We start from the raw sequence: 23,470 nt of genomic DNA on the forward strand, positions 1-23,470 counted from the left end.
CATGGGTTGTGAGCAGGCTGCTTTATCTTGAATGATATTGAGCTTGAGTGTTGCTGGAGCTGCACTCATCCAGGGAAGTGAAGAATAAAAGTTTAAAGTTTTAAAGCTTATTTATTAGTGTCACAATTAGGCTTATATTGAAAATCCGCAATTTGCCACACCCCTGTTCAGGTACACTGAGGGAGAATTTAGCATGGCCAATGCACCTAACCAGCACATTTTGTATCCTATTACATTCCTGACCTGTGCCTTATAGATGGTGGAGTAGCTTTGGGGAGTCAGAAGGCAAGGTAATCACTACAGCATTCCTGACCATTGACCTCTTCATGTTGCCACAATATTTATTTGGCTAGTCCAGTTGAGTTTCTAATCAACAGTAACACCCAGCATGTTGACAGTGGGGGATTCAGCGATGGAAATGACACAATGTAAATGGGAGATGTTTAGATTCTCTCTTGTTGGAGATGATCATTGCATGGCATTCGTGCTGCCATGCATGTTACTTGCCGCTTACTAGCCCAAACCGGAATATTGTCTAGATTTTGCTGCATTCGGACATGGACAGCTTCTGTATCTGAGTTGGTGTGAATGGTTCGGAACGTTTTGTAATCATCAGCAAATGTTCCCACTTCTGACATTATGGTGAAGGGAAGGTCATTGATGAAGATGGTTGCAAGTAGGTCACTAACCAAAGGAACTCTGGCAGTGATATCCCGAGACTAAGATAACTGACCTGCGACAAACGCAATCATCTTCCTTTCTGCTAGGTATGACTCCAAATCAGTGGAAGCACATTCGCCCGATTCCCCTCATGTCAGTTTTGTTAGGCCTTCTTGGTGCAATGCACTGTCAAATGCTGCCTTGATGTCAAGGGCAATCACTCTCACCTTACCTCTCGCATTCAGCTATCTTTTCCTTTTTGGACCAAGGCTGTGATGTGGTCAAGAGCTGGGTGACCCTGGCAGAACCCAAACTGAGTGCCAGTGAGCTAGTTGTTGCCAATTAAGTGCCACTTGATTGCACTGTTGATGACCCCTTCTATCACCTTACTGATGATCAAGAGTAGGTTGATGGGGCGGTAATTTGCCAGGTTGGATTTGTCCTTGTTTTTTGCGGACAGGACATCCTGGGCAATTTTCCACATGCCAGAGAGATGTCAATGCTGTAACTGTACAGGAATAGCTTGGCTATGGGTGTGACTAGTGCTGGAGCACAAGTCTTCAGTGCTATTGCTGGAATGTTGTTGGGCTCCATAGCCCTTGCATTACCCAGGGCAATCATCTGTTGTCGAAGAATTCATTCCAATATTGTTGCAATGATGTGAAGAAACTATTATTTCTTGGAGTTTGTGTCAGATTTGAATACATACATAAAAATAATTATATGCAACAGTTGTACAGATCTTGCAGAAGTGGCATTTTAATAAGGGACAAAAGAATTAGAAACCATGGCCAGTATTTTTGTGTGGATGGAGAGTTTCTCGGTCTTTGTGAAAATGGCTATAGAAATCTGGATCCAGATGGCCTGCCTGCAAACATAACCTCTGCCATTTTTTTTTGAAAGAGGTGGGGTTGAGGGCTGGTTCTGATGTGCACATTCGTGGTTCACAGAGGCAACTGTACATGTAAAAGTGTAGCTATCACAGTGAGATCTGATTTTGACTAGTGAGATGTTCAAAACATTATTTGTGCATTTTAGACCTATTGTTAGGAGGAGGTTAAAAGCTGCCAAAGTTCTTTGCAAAGATAGGATACCCTTTTAGATACCCATTTCCTGTGTGCCAGTGAGCTAGTTGTTGCCAATTAAGTGCCACTTGATTGCACTGTTGATGACCCCTTCTATCACCTTACTGACGATCAAGAGTAGGTTGATGGGGCGGTAATTTGCCAGGTTGGATTTGTCCTTTTTTTTTGCAGACAGGTTAGATACCCATTTCCTGTGGTCCAAGGACATCTTTTGTTCAAGGCCAGGAGCCCTTTGTGAATCTTAAAAATAGATATGAATAAGACCATAAGAAATAGGAGCAGAATTAGGCCACTCAGCCCATTGAATCTACTCTACCATTTAATCATGACTGATACTTTTCTTGTCCCCGTTCTCCTGCCTTTTCCCCTTATTAATCAAGAACCTATCTATCTTGTCTCAGAGACTCTCAATGACCTGGCCTCTACAGCCTTCTGCGGCAAAGAGTTCCATGGATTCACCACTCTCTGGCTGAATAAATTCCTCCTCATCTCTGTTTTAAAGGACCCCTTTAGCCTGAGGTTGTGCCTGATAGTGTGTACAAGTGCCTAAACTCATTGGAACTGTCAAGACCTTTAAATTTCCTGTCCTTTACAAATTATAAAGAAATACTTGCAGTATTAAAAAAATCAATGCTTGTTATTTCCCTCTGTTGATCTAATTCTAAAAGTTACCAATGTAGGATTAGTGTTGTATGACTGAATTCATAATCCATAATTTTCACAATGGGGTGTCTGTCAGTTCACAATTTGTCAGCTACAAGTGGTTACAAATTATGTGAAGTGGAACTATGAATACAAATACTAGTTTTCATAAAGGATGAAAAGAAATTAAATGTAGTGAGTTGTTTTTTTTGTCAATTAGTTTTTTTTAACGTAGTGAATTCATCAACAGCTTCTTAACTTCATTTAATCTTAGCATATGTCCTGAGTTCTGACCATTGTGGATATTTGGTGACTTAGGGTTATGGTGATATGGCAGGGAAGTGAAGTTGAGGATTATGTCAGATTTATCATGATTTCATTGAATGATGCAGCAGACTCGATGGGTGAATGGCCTACTTCTGCTCCTCCATCTTATGGTCAGAAGAAGAATGGTGGAAGGAGACGTGGAATATAATCAAAAGCATGGACACATTTGACAAAATGCTTTCTAGCTTTATAAGTAAGTGAACGAAAGTGGGGAGAAAAACTGATTTATGCCAATAACTAATTTGAATTTGCTGTGTTTATTCTTCATACGATCTTAAACAACACTGAATTTAGCAATTTTTTTTTTTAAACTGGCTGACTTCAACCAGTTGGGAAATCTTGTATTTTTCACTATAACTGCTTGAAGCTTAATGCAACTACTTTGATTTGATTCTTTCTTCTTAGCTAAATTGTATACCTTGCAAGATGAACACAAAGCTTTTCATCATACCTGCTGTCTTCTAGCGGCCACATAATTGAGCTTTACCATCTCCTTCCCAAACTCTTTGAAGCGACTGGCCAGATCCTGCTCATTGGTAGCATTCTTCACAGCATCCAGAGATTCCTCTACCTGTAAATTTAATAGGTATGTAGTGCATTTCATCTCAAGGCATTATCTTATTTTTCAATGCAAAATCTGGATGAAGGATCAAGTCCAAGATTCAGTATTTTACAAATGAAGTTGAAATGTATATCATAGAATTCTCACTATAAAAACTTTTTTCTTTCTTTTCTGGTTATTTAACCCAAGGATGCAGGTAACATCACGTTTTAAACTGTTAAACTTTTCATAGCACATTAAAAATTATATTAAATTTAACTATTTTCTAAATCAATCATTCATAAAATCTTACAATTTTTAAATGAGTTAAAAGCCTCATGACATCTGCCATATCAGCCAAGATCAACAGGCGGGTTACTCCAGAAAGCAGAGCTCGGGCTGCCCGAACCATAGTCCCGCGCTTTACAGAAGAACAGGGATCTTCTGCAAACTCCGCAGATGCAATTCTCATAGATTCTCCTACAAAGAAAATATAGAAATAATTAAGAATAAATCAAATTCATAATTGCTCACAAATCATGGTTCAAAAATTTAAAGGATTATTTGTATTCTGCACACCTCACCAACATGCCACAAACACCAAACTTTAAAAGCACAACACATTGTGTGTGCTTAGTTAAGAACAGTCTTCAAATATATGAAGGATGTTGCCTGGTATGGAGGGGAGGTCCTATGAGGAGAGACTGAGGGATTTGGGGTTGTTTTCGCTGGAAAGAAGGAGGCTAAGAGGGGATCTTATTGAAACGTATAAGATGATTAGAAGTTTAGATAGGGTGGATAGTGATAGCCTTTTTCCTTGGATGGAGAAAGCTAGCACGAGGGGGCATGGCTTTAAATTAAGGGGGGGTAGTTATAGGACGGATGTCAGGGGTTGGTTCTTTACCCAGAGGGTGGTGAGGGACTGGAATGCCCTCCCTGCTGCAGTTGTAAATGCGCCTAGTTTGGGGGCGTTTAAGAAATCTGTGGATAGGTTTATGGACGAAAAGGGATTGGTTTAGATTAGTGGGTCAGTGTTTTTTTTTTAAAAACTGGTCGGCGCAACATCGTGGGCCGAAGGGCCTGTTCTGCGCTGTAATGTTCTATGTTCTATATAAATTTAATCATTGGGGCTGAAATTGTCAAAATAGCAGAGACTAACAGCATTCGTCATTATTAAATCATCAAGGAGCTTCAGGCAAGGGCAGGCACAAAGTTAAACATGAGAATTGTAAATTGTTATGCTGAGCTGTGCTACTCTGCTGTTAGCAACTTTAAGCTCTACGGAAGTAATGTTCAGACCATGAACAGGAGGAGGCCACTTGGCCTATCTTGTCTACGTTAGCTCTCCATGAAGCAAGCTAGTCAGTCCCATTCCCCCAGACTTTACCCTATGCCTGTAGCTGTGCATGTTTATTTCCACCCAATTTTCTTTCCAAATCACTGAGCATCTCTGCTTCCACCGCCCAGTGGGCAATCTGTTCCTGGTCATTACCACTCACTGTGCAAGAGGATTCTTCCTTGCAACCCGAGGGCTCCAGTCCAAAATCAAATATCTGTGCCCCAAGTCCTTATACTATCAGTTGATGCAAAAAGTTTTTTTTTTGGATCTACCTTACTTACTCAAAGGTATCATAATGTTGTACATCTATATCAGATCTCCCATCAATCTCCAACTCTTCATGGAAAACTCCAACTTCTCTACCCTAATCTTGTACCCTAAACTAACCTTGCAGCTTAAATTCCCTCGTCCCTAGAACCAGTCTGGGAAACCTCCTTTGCACCTTCTCAAGGGGTTTGCATTCAAGGGTGTAGTGACCAGCACTCATGTTGCAGCTTTGCAAAGGTTCAACATCATTTTTTTGACATTGTACTCAGCACCTTTATTTATGAAGCCCAAAATACTGTGCTAACTACTGTCAATATGTCCTTCCATCTTCAATGACGTATGGCGTGAATTTCTATATCCCTCTGATCCTGCACACTCAAAAATAGGCACCATCAGGGACCAATAATGACAATAAGTGCTAAGATGCTTTGTATTAGCACTTGCTAAGGAAGAGGACATTGCAAAAATACTGGCAGAAGCAAATATTGGAAAGAATTAAAAATTGACAGGCAGCTGGTCTAGGAAGAGTTGACTATGCTCAGGAATAAATACATTGCATGACCCAGATGTCCTGCATCCCAGGTTGCTAAGGGATGCAGAGATGGAGGTAGCAAAAGGACTTGCCAATCTGCCAAGTCTTCCCTTGGTGTTTATCCATATACATTTTAAGAAAGCACTTGGCAAAGTATAGACAAAAGGCTAGTTAACAAAATTATAGCTCATGAATAAATAGTTGGATTTAGACTGGAGGACTTTTAGACATTATGTGGAGATGCTGGCGTTGGACTGGGGTAAGCACAGTAAGAAGTCTCAACACTAGGTTAAAGTCCAACAAGTTTATTTGATAGTAATCCCACAAGTTTTTGGAACCAAAGGAGGTTCTAATCGTAAGGCATATGGCATGCTTGCCTTTATAGGATGGGGTATAGAGTATAAAAGCTGGAGTCTGATGTTGCAGCTGTATAGAACGTTGGTTAGGCCACATTTGGAGTACTGCATCCAGTTCTGGTCGCCGCACTACCAAAAGGACGTGGAGGCTTTGAAGAAAGTGCAGAGGAGGTTTATCAGGATGTTGCCTGGTATAGAGGGTCTTAGCTAAATGAGGAGAGATTGGGTAAACTGGGGTTGTTCTCCCTGGAAAGACAGAACGAGGGGAGACCGAATAGAGGTGTACAAAATTATGAAGGGTATAGATAAGGGAAGCTTTTTCCCATGTTGGAGGTGATGATCACGAGGGGTCACAGGCTGAAGGTGAGAAGGGCAAGTTATAACTCATATCAGAGGGAAGTTTTTTTTTTACACACAGAGGGTGGTGGGGGCCTGGAATGCACTGCCAAGTAGGGCGTTGGAGGCAGACACGCTGGGATGGTTTAAGACTTACCTGGATACTCACATGACCAGAGTGGGTATGGAGGGATTCAAACGAATGGTCTAGTTGGACCATTGAGCGGCATAGGCTTGGAGGGCTGAAGGGCCTGTTTCCTGTGCTGTACTGTTCTTTGTCCTAAACTTGTTGGACTTTAACCTGGTGTTGTGAGACTTCTTAGACAGGCAGTGGTATTCCCCAAAAGTAAATGCTGTTACCACTGATTTTTGATAAGCTGTAAAAGGACTTAACATTTTACTCTGTTCCGATATTCAAGTCACCCCCTTTAAGAGAGAACACATGCACAACTGCATTAACAGTTGCCTTCCCAAGGGTTATCAAAGATGGGAATAAAATGTTGGCCCTGCCAGCTATAACAACATCCCATGAACAGGTACTTTGAAAAATCAAAAACAGCAATATTTTTCAACTTCATTGGCTGAGAAGATAAACAGCTGCTTACATTGTTGACAAAGATGCCAAATGCCCTGGTTAGGGGGCTGCATTATTTCAATCTTCCACATATAGCAGTTTCAAGCATTCAATCTTACAGAAGCTAAACATAAGAACATAAGAAATAGGAGCAGGAGTAGGCCATCTAGCCCTTCGAGCCTACCCCACCATTCAATAAGATCATGGCTGACCTGAAGTCGCTCAGTTCCACTTTCCCACTTTCTCCCCATAACCCTGATTCCCTTGCCTACCAATAACCTATCTACCCATGTCTTAAATATATTTAGTGAGGTAGCCTCCACCACTTCAACGGGCAGAGAATTCCAGAGTTTCACCACCCTTTGAGTGAAGACGTTCCTCCTCAACTCCATTCTAAACTGCTCCCCTCTTGTCTTGAGGCTGTGCCCTCTAGTCCTGCTGTCCTTTCTAAGCGGGAAGAATCCCTCTACCTCTACCCTATCCATCCCCTTCATTATCTTATACGTCTCTATAAGATCCCCCCTCATCCTTCTAAACTCCGAGTGCAGACCCAGTCTATTCAGCCTCTCTTCATAGTCCAACCTCCTCATCTCCAGTATCAGCCTAGTGAACCTCCTCTGCACTCCCCCCAAGGCCAAAATATCCTTGCGCATGTGCGGCGACCAAAACTGCACACAGTACTCCAGCTGTGGCCTCACCAGTGCCTTGTACAGTTGCAGCAAGACCTCCCTGCTTTTATATTCTATCCCCCTTGCTATAAAGGCCAACATCCCATTCGCCTTCTTGATCACCTGCTGCACCTGCAGACTGGGTTTTTGCAACTCATGCACAAGGACCCCCAGGTCCCTCTGCACCATAGCATGCTGCAGCTTTTCACCCTTTAAATAGTAATCCCTCCTACTATTATTCCTGCCAAAGTGGATAACTTCACACTTGCTAACATTGTACTCCATCTGCCAGGTCCTCGCCCACTCGCTCAGCCTATCCAGACCCTCTGCAGACTTTCCACACCCTCCGCACAATTTGCTTTTCCACTTATCTTCGTGTCATCAGCAAATTTCGACACCCGACACTCAGCCCCCTCCTCCAAATCATCTATATAAATGGTAAATAGTTGCGGCCCCAGCACCGATCCCTGCGGCACTCCACTAGTCACCAACCGCCAATCAGAATAGCACCCATTGATACCAACTCTCTGCCTCCTATTAGGCAACCAATCCTCTATCCACGCTAACACCTTACCCCCAACTCCATGCCCCCTAACGTTCTGAAGCAACCTTTTGTGCGGCACTTTATCAAATGCCTTCTGAAAATCGAGAAACACCACGTCCACCGGTTCCCCTCTGTCTACTACACTAGTCACATCCTCACAGAATTCCAATAAATTTGTCAGACACAACTTCCCCTTAATGAAACCATGCTGCGTCTGCTCTATCAAACAATTCTTCTCAAGGTGCCTCGCTATTTCTTCTTTGATGACGGATTCAAGCATTTTTCCAACAGCAGACGTTAAACTAACTGGCCTATAATTCCCTGCCTTTTGCCTGCTACCTTTTTTAACTGCGGCGTAACATTAGCTGTTTTCCAATCTTCTGGCACTTCCCCGGAATCCAGCGAAGTTTGGTAAATGAGCAAGGGCAACCACCACTTGTTTATCAGCTACACTTCAGGAGTTTAGGAATTGGGAAGTAATGCTGCAACTTTATAAGACCCTTGTCAGGCCTCATTTGGAGTACTGTGCGCAGTTCTGGTCGCCTCACTATAGGAAAGAAGTAGAAGCTATTGAAAGGGTACAGAGGAGATTTACAAGGATGTTGCCTGGACTGGGAGGCATGCCTTATGAAGTTAGGTTGAGGGAGCTGGGTCTCTTTTCCCTGGAGAGACGAAGGTTGAGAGGCGACCTGATAGAAGTTTATAAAATGTTGAGAGGAATCGATAGGGTGGATTCTCAGAGGCTATTTCCCCGGGTTGAAATGGTCGCTACGAGAGGACACAGGTTTAAGGTGCGGGGAGGAAAGTACAGAAGTGACGTTAGGGGTAAGTTTTTCACTCAGAGGGTGGTGAGTGAATGGAATCGGCTGCCGTCAGTGGTGGTGGAGGTGAACTCGCTGGGGTCTTTTAAAAGACTTCTGGATGAGTATATGGGGTTTTATGGGATTGGGGGTTATAGGTAGGTCTATAGATTGGTAGGTGTTGATGTGATCGGCGCAACTCGTGGGCCGAAGGGCCTGTTTGTGCTGTAGTGTTCTATGTTCTAAAACAGTTTGGTCCAATATCTTTGTCATTATCAGTTCATTAAAGACTTTATTGTTTTCTTGGATTTAAACTTGAGAACATTTTCTTTTTTAATGCTTCAGACTACTCTCATTGACAAACTTGTACATACTACGATCAGGATCATCCCTATACCTGACTAATACCTTGATAATATAATGCAAGTACAAGGATCAACTCATTATTGTATTCCAGCTTACTAATTATATCATATCCCTTCACATGATCTTCCTCAATTTTAAACGGTCAGAGAACAAATGATGGCTGAAGTAACTGGATGTGGACGGATGAAAGATTAATTACTAGTTGATATTCATAGAATTTCTACAGTACAGAAGAAGGCCATTCATCAAGTCGGTACCGACCACAATTTCACTCGGGCCCTTTTCCGCAACCCTATGCACTTACCCTACTAATCCCCCTGACAGTAGGATCAATTTAGCATTGCCAATCAACCTAACCTGTACATCTTTGGACTGTGGGAGGAAACCGGAGCACCCAGAGGAAACCCATGCAGACCTGGGGAGAATGTGCAAACTCCACAAAACCCAAGGCTGGAATTGAACTCAGGTCCCTGGCACTGTGAGGCAACAGTGCTAACTACTGTGCCACCATGCTGCCCTTTTCAGTTTCATAAATTGACAGAGAAGGAACATGTATAGGTTATCATTTTGATTGGAGTATAGAATGAATGAAGTGGCAGGAGCAATTGTTTAATAGTGCCATGAGAAACAACAACAGTGCTCATATGATTGGCTGTGATCCGATTTGTATATGCAACTTTAATCGTTCCACTACTGAATTTAACAGCAGTTTTCATGTTGAGCACCACTGTGTTTCAGAATTCCACAACACATCATTAATGTTAACACTCAGTACAAATCATTTGTTACAAATAAAGCTTTACAAGCATTAAATTCACATCATATGATTTTGTCATACATGTTTTGACAAAAAGAAATGCTCAATCTACTTCAAGTTGTGTCAAATTTACAGGGATCAACTATTGCTATGTTCTTCAAGCGCTATATAGTAGAACTCAAAACATAGCTCCAGTTTTTTTTTCTGATACTTCATAAAATTTTATGCACATATATTAAGGTTATTGGAGATAAATTGTTTGAAATCACAATTTGTCCTTCAATTTTCATATTGCCTAAAATAATTTGAACCCTCCATAGATTTCCAAAATGTTAGAAATGAGTTCAAGTTGACTACACAAACAGGTCAGTGAAAAAACAAAAATCTGCACAGTAATCCTCGATTACCCATCAATAATTAATTTGCTGTTTTTCAAAAGCATTCAAAATAACATACAAGACGCTCTCCTATGCGCTTGAGTTTAAAGCTTTCTCTGCTATATGTTCCTGCAGCAAAAATTCACTTTTAGGCCATATTCACTAATCCTTTCTAGTCTGGTTTTCCATCTACAGGCAGTGCTGCGAGCAACATTATTAGGTGTTAATCTGAATCAAACTTCAGAGAGTGCTGAGGAAGGCTGAACACTGAAAAGACAAGACGGTGTAGGGGATATTAGTGTCTAATTTTATCTACAGTATTTTTTCCCTATTGAAGCAGCAATATTGATAATTTGCAGATACACTATTAAGTCATTTTGCAAAATTGAGTGCCACTCTTTCACCAGACACGAGAGAAATAAACAAAAATGGCAGTTCTAAATCAAGGTCAGAATTATGCTTGTGCTACTGCCCAATTCTTCTTGAAGACAGACCATAAAGTTTGAACAGAATTGACTTTGTTATGTAAGGAAAGTGCAAGGCAGGTTATGGTATTGTGCAAGGCTACAGAACCATGATGTTTTTTAATTCATGAAACCCTCAAAAGCTTTGAGCAAAGTAAGATTTTGTCTAGATATTCCAGCACCTCTATGCATGTAGCTTCCAATTTCTGAAAGAAGTAAAAATGCATTTTATTGAAACTGAAGTTGTTGTTGTGTGTTGTCCTCAGGATTTGCTGGACTAAGCAACAATCTTGCTCACTATCAAGCAACAGGTGGAAACAATGGGATACAATAGATGGTATCTCTGTATGTGGAATTAAATAGCAGTTAATGCATGACGCAGGCCGTTTAAACCTAAGCACACTGTGTTTGCACGTACCTACAAGCAAAAAATGTTAATCAAATTTACTGCAAACTGTTACATGATTCGTTTATTCCTTTTCTATATTTGTCTTTACAACCAAGCCATAAACATGTTCATTGGAAGAGAATTTCCTCGGGGCTTTTCCACTCTGTTAAGTTGGAATTCTATTCATGCGTGTAAATGAAGTTTCCACAAAGGTACGGGAAATTCAAAGGTGCCATAAGGGGCCTCCTTATCTACTATACTAGTTACAGCCTGAAAAAACTTGAATCGATCTGACCACCTGATTTATCCTTGGAGCTATTCCAAAGGTACTGGTGTTGAGGATGATCATGGAGGAGGTGTTGTTGCCTATACTTTCTGATTGCAGTCTGTGGGTTAGGCAGTTCAGGATTCAATCACAGAGGTAGGCTGGAATAGCTCCAAGGATAAATCAGGTGGTCAGATCGATTCAAGTTTTTTCAGGCTGTAACTAGTATAGTAGATAAGGAGGCCCCTTATGGCACCTTTGAATTTCCAAGATGGCCACACAACGAAGGCGATAGTCACCAACTTCAGGAAGCATAGTGGAGGACATGTCCATCTGCATCAGCAGGGATGAAGTGGAAAGAGTCGACAGCTTCAGGTTTTGAGATGTCCAAATCACCAAAACCTGTTCTGGTCCCTTTACGCTAATGCTATAGTTAAGAAAGCCCACCAACACTTCTACTTTTTCAGGATGAGAAAATTCAGCATGACTGCTATGATTCTCAGCCTGACCTACACAAGAAAGCCAGATATAATCTAAGAAGATCCATCAATAATGCCAAAAGACAGTACTGGGCCAAGCTAGAGATCCAGCCTAGCCACACGGACTCCCACCGACCATGGCAAGGTCTGCAAGACATAACAGGCTACAATATGAAGGCATGGAAAATCACCTGCACCAACGCGCCCCTCCCTGATGAGCTCAATGCATTCTACACCTGTTTTGAGCAAGAGGTCAGTGAGACCACTCTCTCCAACCCGGATGAGCCTGTATGTGAAGTCACCTCTGCAGATGTCAAAGCAGCCTTTCTGAAGGTCAATCCATGGAAAGTGACTGGCGTGAATGGGGTACCTGGACAAGCATTCAGATCCTGCGTGGACCAGCTGGCAGAGGTATTTCCAGACATCTTCAACTTCTCCTTACAACAATCAGTTCCCTATCCGCTTCAAGAAGACAATCATCATCCCAGTACTAAAGAAAAGCCAAGCAGTTTTCCTTAATGACTGTTGTCCGGTGGCTCTCACATTCGTCATTATGAAGTGCTTCAAAAGGTTAGTCATGGTACGAATCAATTCCAGCTCGCAGACTGCCTGGATCCATTACAGTTCACCGATCACTGCAACTAGTCCACAGCAGACATCATCTCCTTGGCCCTGCATTCAACCCTGGAAAACCTAGCTAACAAAGACACCTATGTCAGGCTCGTATTTATCGACAAGAGCTCAGCCATCAACACCATTATTCCTATGAAACTCATCTCCAAACTCTGTGGCCTGGGGGTCGGCACCTACCTCTGTGATTGAATCCTGAACTGCCTAACCCACAGACTGCAATCAGAAAGTATAGGCAACAACACCTTCTCCATGATCAACACCAGTGTCCCACAAGGCTGTGTCCTCAGCTCCTTATACATCTATGTGCAGCCAAATTCCCCTCCAACTTGATTTTCAAGTTTGCTGATGATACCACTATAGTGGGTCGGTTCTCAAACAATGATGAGATGGAATACAGGAAAGAGATAGAGAACTTGGTGAGCTGGAAGCTTTGTCTTTCTCACAAATGTCTCCCAATCTCCACATCTGACAAACCTGCTTTAGAATTATCTTCAATCATTGCCCCCATTTGAACGCTTTTAACAAGGATTATTCTCCAAGGTTTCAATATCCCCTCCTGAGATTTCTTTCTCCAGGATCTCCATGTGCATCCAGGCTTCACCTTCCAAGCAAAATTACTTCAGATCCCCTGTCATGCTAAACAGAACACCATTGCTTCAAAATGCCTTCAAGTAAGGAGTCAACAAACTTCATATGCTTCCCCAAATCTTCAGGGCTTTTCTCAAGCCCACTTCACTTCAAATCTATTCCTTGCATCTCTCTCTAACACAGAACCTATTGTTCTACTCATTTCTTTTCTGCAGCCTCTTGCTGATCCTTTGATCTGTCCCTGCTGGGGACTTTCTTCTGGGACCTCTCACTTTTCTTCTAGAAGTTTTTGTGATTTATCTTTCAGAACACCCAGTACCTGAAACAGGGTCATTGACTCTCTTTAAGGAGGAGGTAGACAGATTTTTGTCAGACAAAGAAGTCAAACATTGTTGGAGATAGAACGTGGAATTAGAAACACAAACAGCTCAGCGTAATTTACTGAATAGTGAACCAGGCTTGAGGGGCCAAATAGAGTCATAGAGTCAGAGGTTTACAGCGTGGAAACAGACCCTTTGGCCCAACTTGTCCATGCTGACCTTTGTTTAAACCTCTAAGCTAGTCCCAATTACATGCATTTGGCCCATATCCTTCTATACCTATCTTACCCATGTAACAGTTTAAACACAGGACAAAATTGTACCTACTTCTACTACTACCTCAGGCAGCTTGTTCCAGATACTACATAAGAAATAGGAGCAGGAGTAGGCCATCTAGCCCTGTGAGCCTGCCCTGCCATTCAATAAGAAACTCACCATTCTCTGTGAAACAATTGCCCCTCTGGATTCTTTTGTATTTCTTTCCTCTCACCTTAAACCTTTGGGAAAAGATATGGACTGCCTGGCTGATATATGCCTCTCATTATGTTATAGACCTCTGTAAGATCACCCCTCAGCCTTCTACACTCCAGAGAGAAAAGTCCCAGTCTGTCCAGCCTCTCATAACTCAAACCAACAAGTCCCTGTAGCACCCTAGTAAATCTCTTCTGCAATCTTTCTAGTTTAAAAATATCCTTTCTATAATAGGATGACCAGAACTGTACACAGTATTCCAAGTATGGTCTAAATGGCCTACTTCTGCTCCTATTTCATTTGTTCGTATGTTCATCGATCCCTCTGTAACCACTGAGTTCTGCAACTCTCTCAATTTAAGTAATATACTGTTTTTCTATTCATCCAAACATAAGACTGTGGTGAACCTACACCTAGAGTATATCCCTTTGGGCTTCTTACAAAAAAAGATATACCTGCCTTAAAGGAAGTGCAATGAAGACTTGCTAGACTGACTCCGGGATGATGAGATTGTCCTTTCTATAGAGTGTACGGAAGAATGAGCTTTTCCCCAGATGGGCGTCAAGAATTAGGGTTCATGGTCTCAGATAAGGTCAGCTATTTAGTACTTTGATCACAGAAAATCTCTGAGGTTATCTCAATTATTCAGTATATTCAAGACAAAGTTAGATAAATTTGTGGACGATGGAAATCAAGTGAAATTGGGATACTGCAGAAAACTGTTCAAGCACATGATCAGCCATGATCTTATAAAATGATTGAGCATGTTTGTCAAGCCAAATAGCCTACTCTTTTGCCTTTTATGTTCTTACCTTATGAAATTCAACCCCTTATTCCACACATTTACACTAACCTACAAAATAAATTCCACTGTCTCAGCTCTTTATTATTCATGTACAGTGTCTTAAAACACCAATAACCTCCAGATAGGGTCTGTGCTGGATTTCAGTTCTTGAGTTTTTAGTTTGGGCTGGGTCAGCTTAGGCCTGTAAAGTGTTGGTCAGATTGGGCCTGTAGAGTGTTGGTGGTATGCTTTTCAATTAAGGGTTATAAAAGGAAGTTTTGAAAGACAGAGGCAACGCCACAAGATATGCAAGGAAATTCTTTGGAGCTGCTTCAGATCCATCAGTGCTCCTTACTGGAAGCATGGCAGGAGCTCCATTTAATGTCCCCTGGACCATGAAATTAACTCTAAAATATTACCATGAACCATGGATTAAATATTAATAACATTGGTGTATTGCTGCAGTATGTCTTGTAGATGATATATAGTGGTGCCACTATGCATTGGTGGTGGAGGAAGTGAATGTTGATGGCAGTGGATGGGTTGCCAATCAAGTGGGCTGCTTAATCCTGGGTGGTGTCAAGCTTCTTGGGTGTTATTGCAGCTACATTCATCCAGGCAAGGAGAGAATGTTCCATCACACTCCTGACTTGTGCCTTCTATATGGTACTTAGATTTCAAAGAGTCAGCTTTTCTGGATTGCATTCATGGGTTAGCATGAAATTCAATGTTCTCTTTTTGTAGGTTTCACCCATGATTATTTAATTCCTTCAGTAGGTTCAATAAAATCCATGGGAGTTTGATTCATGCATTGAACACATTCAATTACTTTTATTGAAAACACAACATCTAAGCATGGCTTATGAAGTGATTTAAGATGGATGATTTACAACAATGTCACATTTATAATTATACAAGGCCACTGAGGACTACTTATGAATGGTTTTGCCATTGTAGGGCAGTGATGCGTTTTCAAAGGAGTTCTGTCAGTCCAGTGAAAGCATTTTCAATGCACAATTAAGTATCTCAGCAAGTTATTGTAACATTTTTATCAAATGTTGTCCTCAAAATCTGGGGACTGCCTGACACTAACAATTCTGACCATCTCCCCATTTCAATGTTCATCTTCTGAAAATTGGAACTAGAAGTTTTTGTTTGCCAGAAAATACAGGAGTAAAATACATGGCCTTTCTCCATAAATTGTCTCTTAAGGAGATCAAAGCATGAAGTTAGAAGAATGAAGCTTGTTTTCAAGTCCCTCCACTGCCTCACCCATCTCTAAACATGTTATCTCTAACATTAAAGTAGGGAGGTCTTGCTGCAGCTGTATATGGCATTGGTGAGGCCGCAGCTGGAGTACTGTGTACAGTTTTGGGCGCCGCACCTGCGCAAGGATATTTTGGCCCTGGAGGGAGTGCAGAGGAGGTTTACTAGGCTGATACCGGAGTTGAGGGGATTGAGCTATGAGGAGAGGCTGAATAAGCTAGGCTTGTACTCGTTAGAGTTTAGAAGAATGAGGGGAGATCTCATTGAGACGTATAAGATGATGAATGGGATGGATAGGGTAGAGGTGGAGAGACTCTTCCCGCTCAAAAAAGACAGTAGGACTAGGGGGCACAGCCTCAAGATAAAGGGGAGGCGGTTTAGAACGGAGTTGAGGAGGAACTTCTTCACTCAAAGGGTGGTGAATCTCTGGAATTCTCTGCCCGTTGAAGTGGTGGAGGCTGCCTCGCTAAATATTTTTAAGAAGCGGGTTGATGGGTTCTTGATAAGAGAGGGGATTAAGGGTTATGGGGAGAGGGCGGGAAAGTGGAACTGAGCCACGACAGATCAGCCATGATCTTATTGAATGGCGGGGCAGGCTCGAAGGGCTAGATGGCCTACTCCTGCTCCTATTTCTTATGTTCTTATGTTCTTATGTTCTTATTTTCCAAGCCTATAAACTTCAGATATTTATACTCATCAAATCTGATCCACTGAAAATCTGCCTCTTCAATTGATCCACTATTACTGATCATGCCTTCAGTTGCCAAGGGCCTAAGTTCTGGAAACCCTTCCCCACATCTCTCCTACTCATTTTTCTCCTTTAAGACACTTCTGAAAACCAGCCTGTTCAACCAAGTTTAAGGTCATTGAATCTAATATCGCCTTATGTGGCTCAGTGTTGTATTTTGCTTTATAATGTCCCTGTCAAGTCTTGGAATATTATATTTATGCATGCCTTTTACCATATTAGAAGTTGTAGTCGTTATAACTGGCCTACTGAAATTTATTATCCTTTCCAATACCACCACTATCTGACACTGAAACTTGGGTCACCTACCAAATAACATATCTTGAATTAGTGGAGTCATTACAGGGTACTCAAAGTGGGAACACAGGCAAACAGCATCCACACCAAAGTCAATTACTCCAGATTCACAAACAAAATCATATGAAATCAACCCCTAACAGACAGGACTTAGTGATTCCACCAATGGATCAGATCTAAGCACTGCAGTGCTGGCTGTGAATGGAGGTCGGCCGTTAAATAACTTAGTGGAGAAGGTGCCACAAGTATCCCCCTCCTCATAGCACATCAGTGTAAAAGACAAGGCTGAAGCATATCCAACAATTTTCAGTCAGAAGTGCCGAATGAATGATCTATCTCAGCCACTACTGATCATCAGTAAAGTGGTGCAAGTGGTCATCAGCAGTGCTATCAATCAGCATTTGCTTAGCAATAACCTACTCATGGATACTTAGTTTGTGCTACACCAGGGTCACTCAACTCCTGACCTCATTATGGTCTCAGTTCAAACATTGTCTAAAGAGCTGAACTCCAGAGGTGAGACAAGTGCGACTGTCCTTTACATCAAGGCTACATTTGTGAGCATGACATTAAGAAGCCCCAATAAAACTGGAGTCATGAAAATCAGGAAGGGAAACTCTCTGCCTACACAAGAGATGATGCTTGTGGTTGCTGAAGTTCTTTAATCTCAGCTCCAAGACAATGCTGCAAGAGTTCCTTAGGGTACTATCCTAGACGCAACCATCTTCAGCTGCCTCAACAATGACCGTCCTTTCATAAGGTCAGAGGTGGGGACATTCAATGATGACTGCCGAACGTTCAGCATCACAACTCCTCAAGGTATTGAGACAGTCCACGTCCAAAGTCAGCAAGACCTGGACAAGACCAGGCCTACATTGAAAAGTGGCAAGTAACATTTGTACCATGTAAGTGCCAGGCAATGATCTTCTCTAACAAGAGAGAATTCAGCATGACCATTGCTGAATCTCTGACTATCAATGTCATGAGGGTTGACCAGAAACTGAACTGAACTAGCCAAATAACTGGTGTGGTTACAAGAGAAAATCAAAGGCTAGGAATCCTGCAACAAGTAACTCACCTTCTGACTCCCAAAACATGGCCACAACTTAAAAGGTGCAAGTGATGGAGTACCTTCATCTTGTTGGATAACAGCAACTCCAACACAAGATGTTTAACACCATCCCGAACAAAGCTGTTAGCTTGATTGACACCATATCCACAAAATATTAACTCTCTCCACCACTGACACAATAGCAGCAATGTGTACCATCTATAAGAGCTCATTAAAGTTCCTTGGACAGCATCTTCCAAACATATGACTATTATCATCTAAAAGGACATAGACAACAGATAAAGTTCCCCTCTAAGCCTCTCACCTTCATGACTTGGAAATATATCACTGTTCTTTCACTGTCACAAGGTCAGTAGGTCAAAGCCTTGGATCACTCCTATCCAACTCTACAACACACTGGATGTAACTATACCACTTCGATTGCAGCGGTTCAAAAAAGGAAGCTTACCTCCATCTTCTCAAGGGAAATTCATGATGAGCATTAAATGCTAGCCCAGCCAGTGAAGCTCACATCCTGTGTTTTGCTAGTCTGGACACTATATCTATAAGCCAAATGATAAACATCCTTTTGCAACATTAGGGTGACACCAGATCTCAAGGTATACAGAAGAAACATTTTAAGGCCACTCTGAAAGCCTCACTGAAAAAAGGACAAATAAACATCTGCACATGGTATGAAAGTACCAAAAACTGTAATGTATGGCCGCACCACATTCAACCAGCTGCAATATAGTCAGAAACTAACCACATAAACTGCTGCAAAGTAGTGACAAATACCAGTAAGTAGAACACTGGTTTAAGTACACCCCCACCCCTCCCTCTCCCCACTCCCACCTTTCCCACCCTCAAGGCAACTCTTGCCCTCTTTGTCCAAGGACCTATAGTTCCAGTATTGACCTGCTAATAAGAACATAAGAAACAGGAGGAGTAGGCCATCTAGCCCTTCGAGCCTGCCCCGCCATTCAATAAGATCATGGCTGATCTGAAGGGGATCAGTCCACTTTCCCGCTTTCTCCCCATAACCCTTAATTCCCTGGTCTATCAGAAATCTATCTACCCATGACTTAAACATATTCACCGAGGTAGCCTCAATGGGTAGAGAATTCCAGAGATTCACCACCCTTTGAGTGAAGAAGTTCCTCCTCAACTCCGTTCTAAACTGCCCCCCTCCCCCCTTATTTTGAGACCATGCCCTCTAGTTCTATTTTCCTTTTTAGGCAGAAAGAATCTCTCTACCTCTACCATATCTATCCCCTTCATTATCTTGTAAGTCTCCATAAGATTCCCCCCTCAGCCTTCTAAACTCTAACGAGTACAGGCCCAGTCTACTCAATCTCTCTTCATAAGCTAACCCCCTCATCTCCAGTATCAGCCTGGTGAACCTTCTCTGTATTCCCTGCAAGGCGAATATATCCTTTCACAAATAAGGGAACCAAAACTGCACACAGTACTCCAGTTGCAGCCACACCAGTGCCTTGTACAGTTACAGCAAGACCTCCCTGCTTTTATATTCTATCCCCCTCGCTATAAAGGCCAACATTCCATTCGCCTTTTTGATCTCCTGCTGCACCTGCAGACTGAGTTTTTGTGATTTGTGCACAAGGACCCCCAGGTCTGCACTGAAGCATGCTGCAGCTTTTCACCCTTTAAATAAGAACAAAGAATAAAAACAGCCCAGGAAACAGGCTCTTCGGCCCAACGAGCCCACGCTGCCATCGCAACATCACCAGTCCCCCTCTCCACCCATGACCCTTGTCTAATGTTTTATGGCCATCCACATTGAGGGAAACTAATTTAGGGACAATTTATTACTGCCAATCAGCCTAACAGTGCATCTTTGGGGTGTGGGAGGAAACCGGAGCACCCGGAGAAAACCCACGCAAGCACAGGGAGAATGCGCAAACTCCCACAGACACCGGCCCAAATCCATGTGTCTGCACAGCAATCAGTGATAGTCACTGAGCTGTCGTCTTGTCCAGTATCTGGTCCAGTTTAGGCACACATTAACGACATGAAGCACTAGGCCAATCTCGAACAACCAAGAGCAGCCCAAGTACAACCCATCGCGTGTATGCCCCTCGTTGGACACAAGGCGGACCGACGTAAAACCTGTGAATGAAAGGAGAAAAATCATTGTTGTACCATATCCATTTACCTTACCAGGGATGCCCCAATGCTAATGACCCTTATTTAAAACAATCTCCTATATCCACCCATCTCCAACCCACTCATGTGCCTGTCTAAGTTACTCTTAAATGACTCTAGCGTGTTTGCCTCCACCACCTTACTTGGCAGAGCATTCCATTCCCCCACTACCCTCCGTGTGAAAAACCTCCCTCTAATATCTGTGTTGTACCTCTCCCCCCTCACCTCAAGTCCATGGCCCCTTGTCCTATGTGTCTCTATCATAGGAAATAGCTTACCTCTATTTACTCTATCTATACCCTTCATAATCTTATATACCTCTATTAGATCCCCCCTCAGTCGCTGTCTTTCAAGGGAAAAGAGCCCCAATTTCTTCAATCTTTCCTCATACCCCAGTCCTTCTATACCAGGCAACATCCTGGTAAACCTCCTCTGCACTCTCTCCAGAGTCTCCACGTCCTTCCGGTAGTAAGGCGACCAGAACTGGACGCAATACTCTAAATGCGGTCTAACCAACGTTCTGTACAACTGCAACATTAGACTCCAGCTCTTATATTCTATAACCCTTCCTATAAAGGGCTAACATACCATAGGCTTTCTTCACCACACTCTCCACTTGCACTGCCACCTTCAAAAGACTTGTGCACTTGCTCCCCCAGGTCTCGCTGCGATTCTTTCCTTCTTATGGGCTTACCCTTTATCATATAACTCCCCCTTACATTATTCTGGCCAAAATGCACCACCTCACATTTATCCGGATTAAACTTCATTTGCCATCTATCTGCCCAATCAACCAGCCTATCAATATCCCGTTGTATTGCCACACACTGCTCCTCACTGCCCGCCAATCCAGCCATCTTGGTGTCATCAGCAATAACAATCCCTCCTACTATTATTTCTACGAAAGTGGATAACCTCACATTTGTTGACGTTATATTCCAACTGCCAGGGCCTCGCCCACTTGCTCAGCCTATCCAGATCTCTCTGCAGACTTTCCACGCCCTCCACACAATTTGCTTTTCCACTCATCTTTGTCTCATCAGCAAATTTTGTTACCCTACGTTCAGCCCCCTCCTCCAGATTGCCTACGTAAATTGTAAACAGTTGAGGCCCCAGCACCGATCCCTGCAGCACTCCACTAGTCACTAACTGCCAACCAGAAAAGCACCCATTGATTCCAACTCTGCTTCATGTTAGATAACCAATCCTCAATCCACACTAACATTTTACCCCCAACTCCGTGTCCTGTAACCTTCTGCAGCAACCTTTTGTGAGGCACCTTATCGAACGCCTTCTGGAAATCTAAAAACACCACATCCACCGGTTCCCATCTGTCTACCGTACCAGTCACATCCTCATAGAAATCCAATAAATTCGTTAAACATGACTTCCCCTTCACGAATCCGTGCTGCGTCTGCTTGATCAAACCGTTCTCTTCTAGGTGTCTTGCTATTTCTTCTTTGATGATGGATTCTAGCATTTTTCCAACTATGGACGTTAAGCTACCCGGCCTATAATTCCCTCAATCCCCTGCTGGGTGGGATTTTGCGGCCTCGCCCGTCCAAAAACCTCACAATCCTGTCCAAGGTCAACAGACCTTCCCATTGTCCATCCCTCACCCATTACTATTCCTGCGGCGGGCAGGGCGGTAAAATTCCGACCATTGAGTCACACACAAATCACGATATCAAACAGGCACCAAGCTTGATTTGAACAACTGACAAACACATCTCCATAACATGATAGGCTGATTGGCTTAAAGTTACTCAGGTTCTTTTTCCATGACTACACTAAATCTCACTGAATTAGGCCATTACCCTGAAGTAAAAAGTCTCCAAAGTACAAGATGAGTATAAGCTGCTCACCTCCTGAAAGGTCATGATTTCACCTGAAGGTCACCAGACATCAGGTGAGGGGCAAAGTTGAGAAGGTGGGCATTCAGTCAGTAATTCAAACTGCCTATTAGCATCGCTCCACATCACAAACCAGCCATCTTGTAAACAGAGTTAGCCAACCTCCAAGAATGCAATCTTCCTTTTTCTTTCATCCTCATATCTGTCACATCTCATACCAACTACATTTTTTGCAAAAGAGAAAGGTTCTCCATTAAAAATAGAAAGGTTCACATTGGAGCAGACTAATGAAAACTCACTACAACTTAATTACATTTTATATCACAGCATTTTCATGTTCAACGTTGACTTTTTGTTTTCCAACAAAAACGTGAACATTCTTTAACTATAACAAATGTGTCAAAAATTGACAAGCAGTATTATCAGGCTTGAAATGAGTTAGGTTTCAAAATAATGTAAAAACAACAATTACCTAAAGTTTGTTAAATTTATTTAGGCTTGTAGTGACCAAATTACATTGCGCTATGGTTGCCTTATAAATTGCAAATTTAATGTGGCTGGAATACTTTCTTTTTACCTTGGTCAGCTTATTTAATGTTAGTAGCAATGGTAGGTAAATTTAAAACGAAAGCTGCTCTCTCACCAATTTCTAATTGTCTGATAACGGTGCTGAAAGAAGATAATGTTGGGCAACAGCAACTTGCATAAAAATATATATAGGATGATATAAATGAAACAAATTTTAAGTCCAGAACAAGTTTGAAAGCAGATCTGTTTTCTCGGCAAGTCCGTGCATGAAAAAATTCTACAATCCATTTCTTGCTATTGGGGAATTGGGCAGGAACTAAATAAGCCAAAAGCCAGCTGATAGCAGCAGAGAGCACAATTGTGCACGTGCAGGTCTCCACTGCCGTAACTGTAGGTCTCCCCTTAATGAGAAGCCAGGAGACCAGATGAAGGCAGGGTATTAACAGGGGCAAGGTGGTAGTAGCTAGGATCAAGATGTCCAGAGAGAAGGGAAAGTGAGGGGATAGGAGCTCCAATGGACACAGGGTGCATGATTAAGGCACATATACCACACCCACAATATCAAGTGAAATCTGACAGCATGAACAGTTGGCACCAGCCTCTTCTGCTGCAGGTAAATTTCCAGTTGCAAAGTGAGGAGGTCCTAAAGTGGAAACTATTTGGCAAATTAACTGATGAGAAGAGAAACTTTGATAAGGTGAAGGGCAGGAAACATTAACTGACAAAAAAGGGATGATGGTGCAAGATAAAAGATGATGTTAACATTCCAAACGGACAGCTCCCTCCACAATATTCTGGTTCAAGCCTTTCGCCTCAACAATCTCCCCCCGCTTCCGATGCCACTTTCTTATATAAGTGCAGGAGGTGCACCAACTGTCCTTTTACCTCCTCCCTTCACACCAACTTAGAGATCCTAAATACTCTTTATAGGTGAAAGGCCAAATTTTATTGTAGCTCTTTCAACTTGTTGTTGTAGTGTATTTGGTGCACAAGATACA

General features: G+C 42.4%; 1 protein-coding gene across 1 annotated transcript in view; it reads right to left on the reverse strand.

Annotated features, from left to right (window-relative positions):
* The window catches only part of ctnna2 (catenin (cadherin-associated protein), alpha 2), a 1,308,817-nt gene that overhangs the window by 1,162,237 nt on the left and 123,110 nt on the right, over positions 1–23,470 (reverse strand). The window contains exons 4-5 of the mRNA XM_080195424.1: positions 3,569–3,735; positions 3,166–3,285 (exon numbers count right to left, since the gene is read on the reverse strand). Coding sequence (XP_080051550.1) covers positions 3,166–3,285; positions 3,569–3,735 — 287 coding nt within the window. The remainder of the gene's footprint in view (positions 1–3,165; positions 3,286–3,568; positions 3,736–23,470) is intronic.

This window comes from Carcharhinus amblyrhynchos, chromosome 1, assembly GCF_965287045.1.
Source record: "Carcharhinus amblyrhynchos chromosome 1, sCarAmb.v2.hapA, whole genome shotgun sequence".
Taxonomy (NCBI): domain Eukaryota; kingdom Metazoa; phylum Chordata; class Chondrichthyes; order Carcharhiniformes; family Carcharhinidae; genus Carcharhinus; species Carcharhinus amblyrhynchos.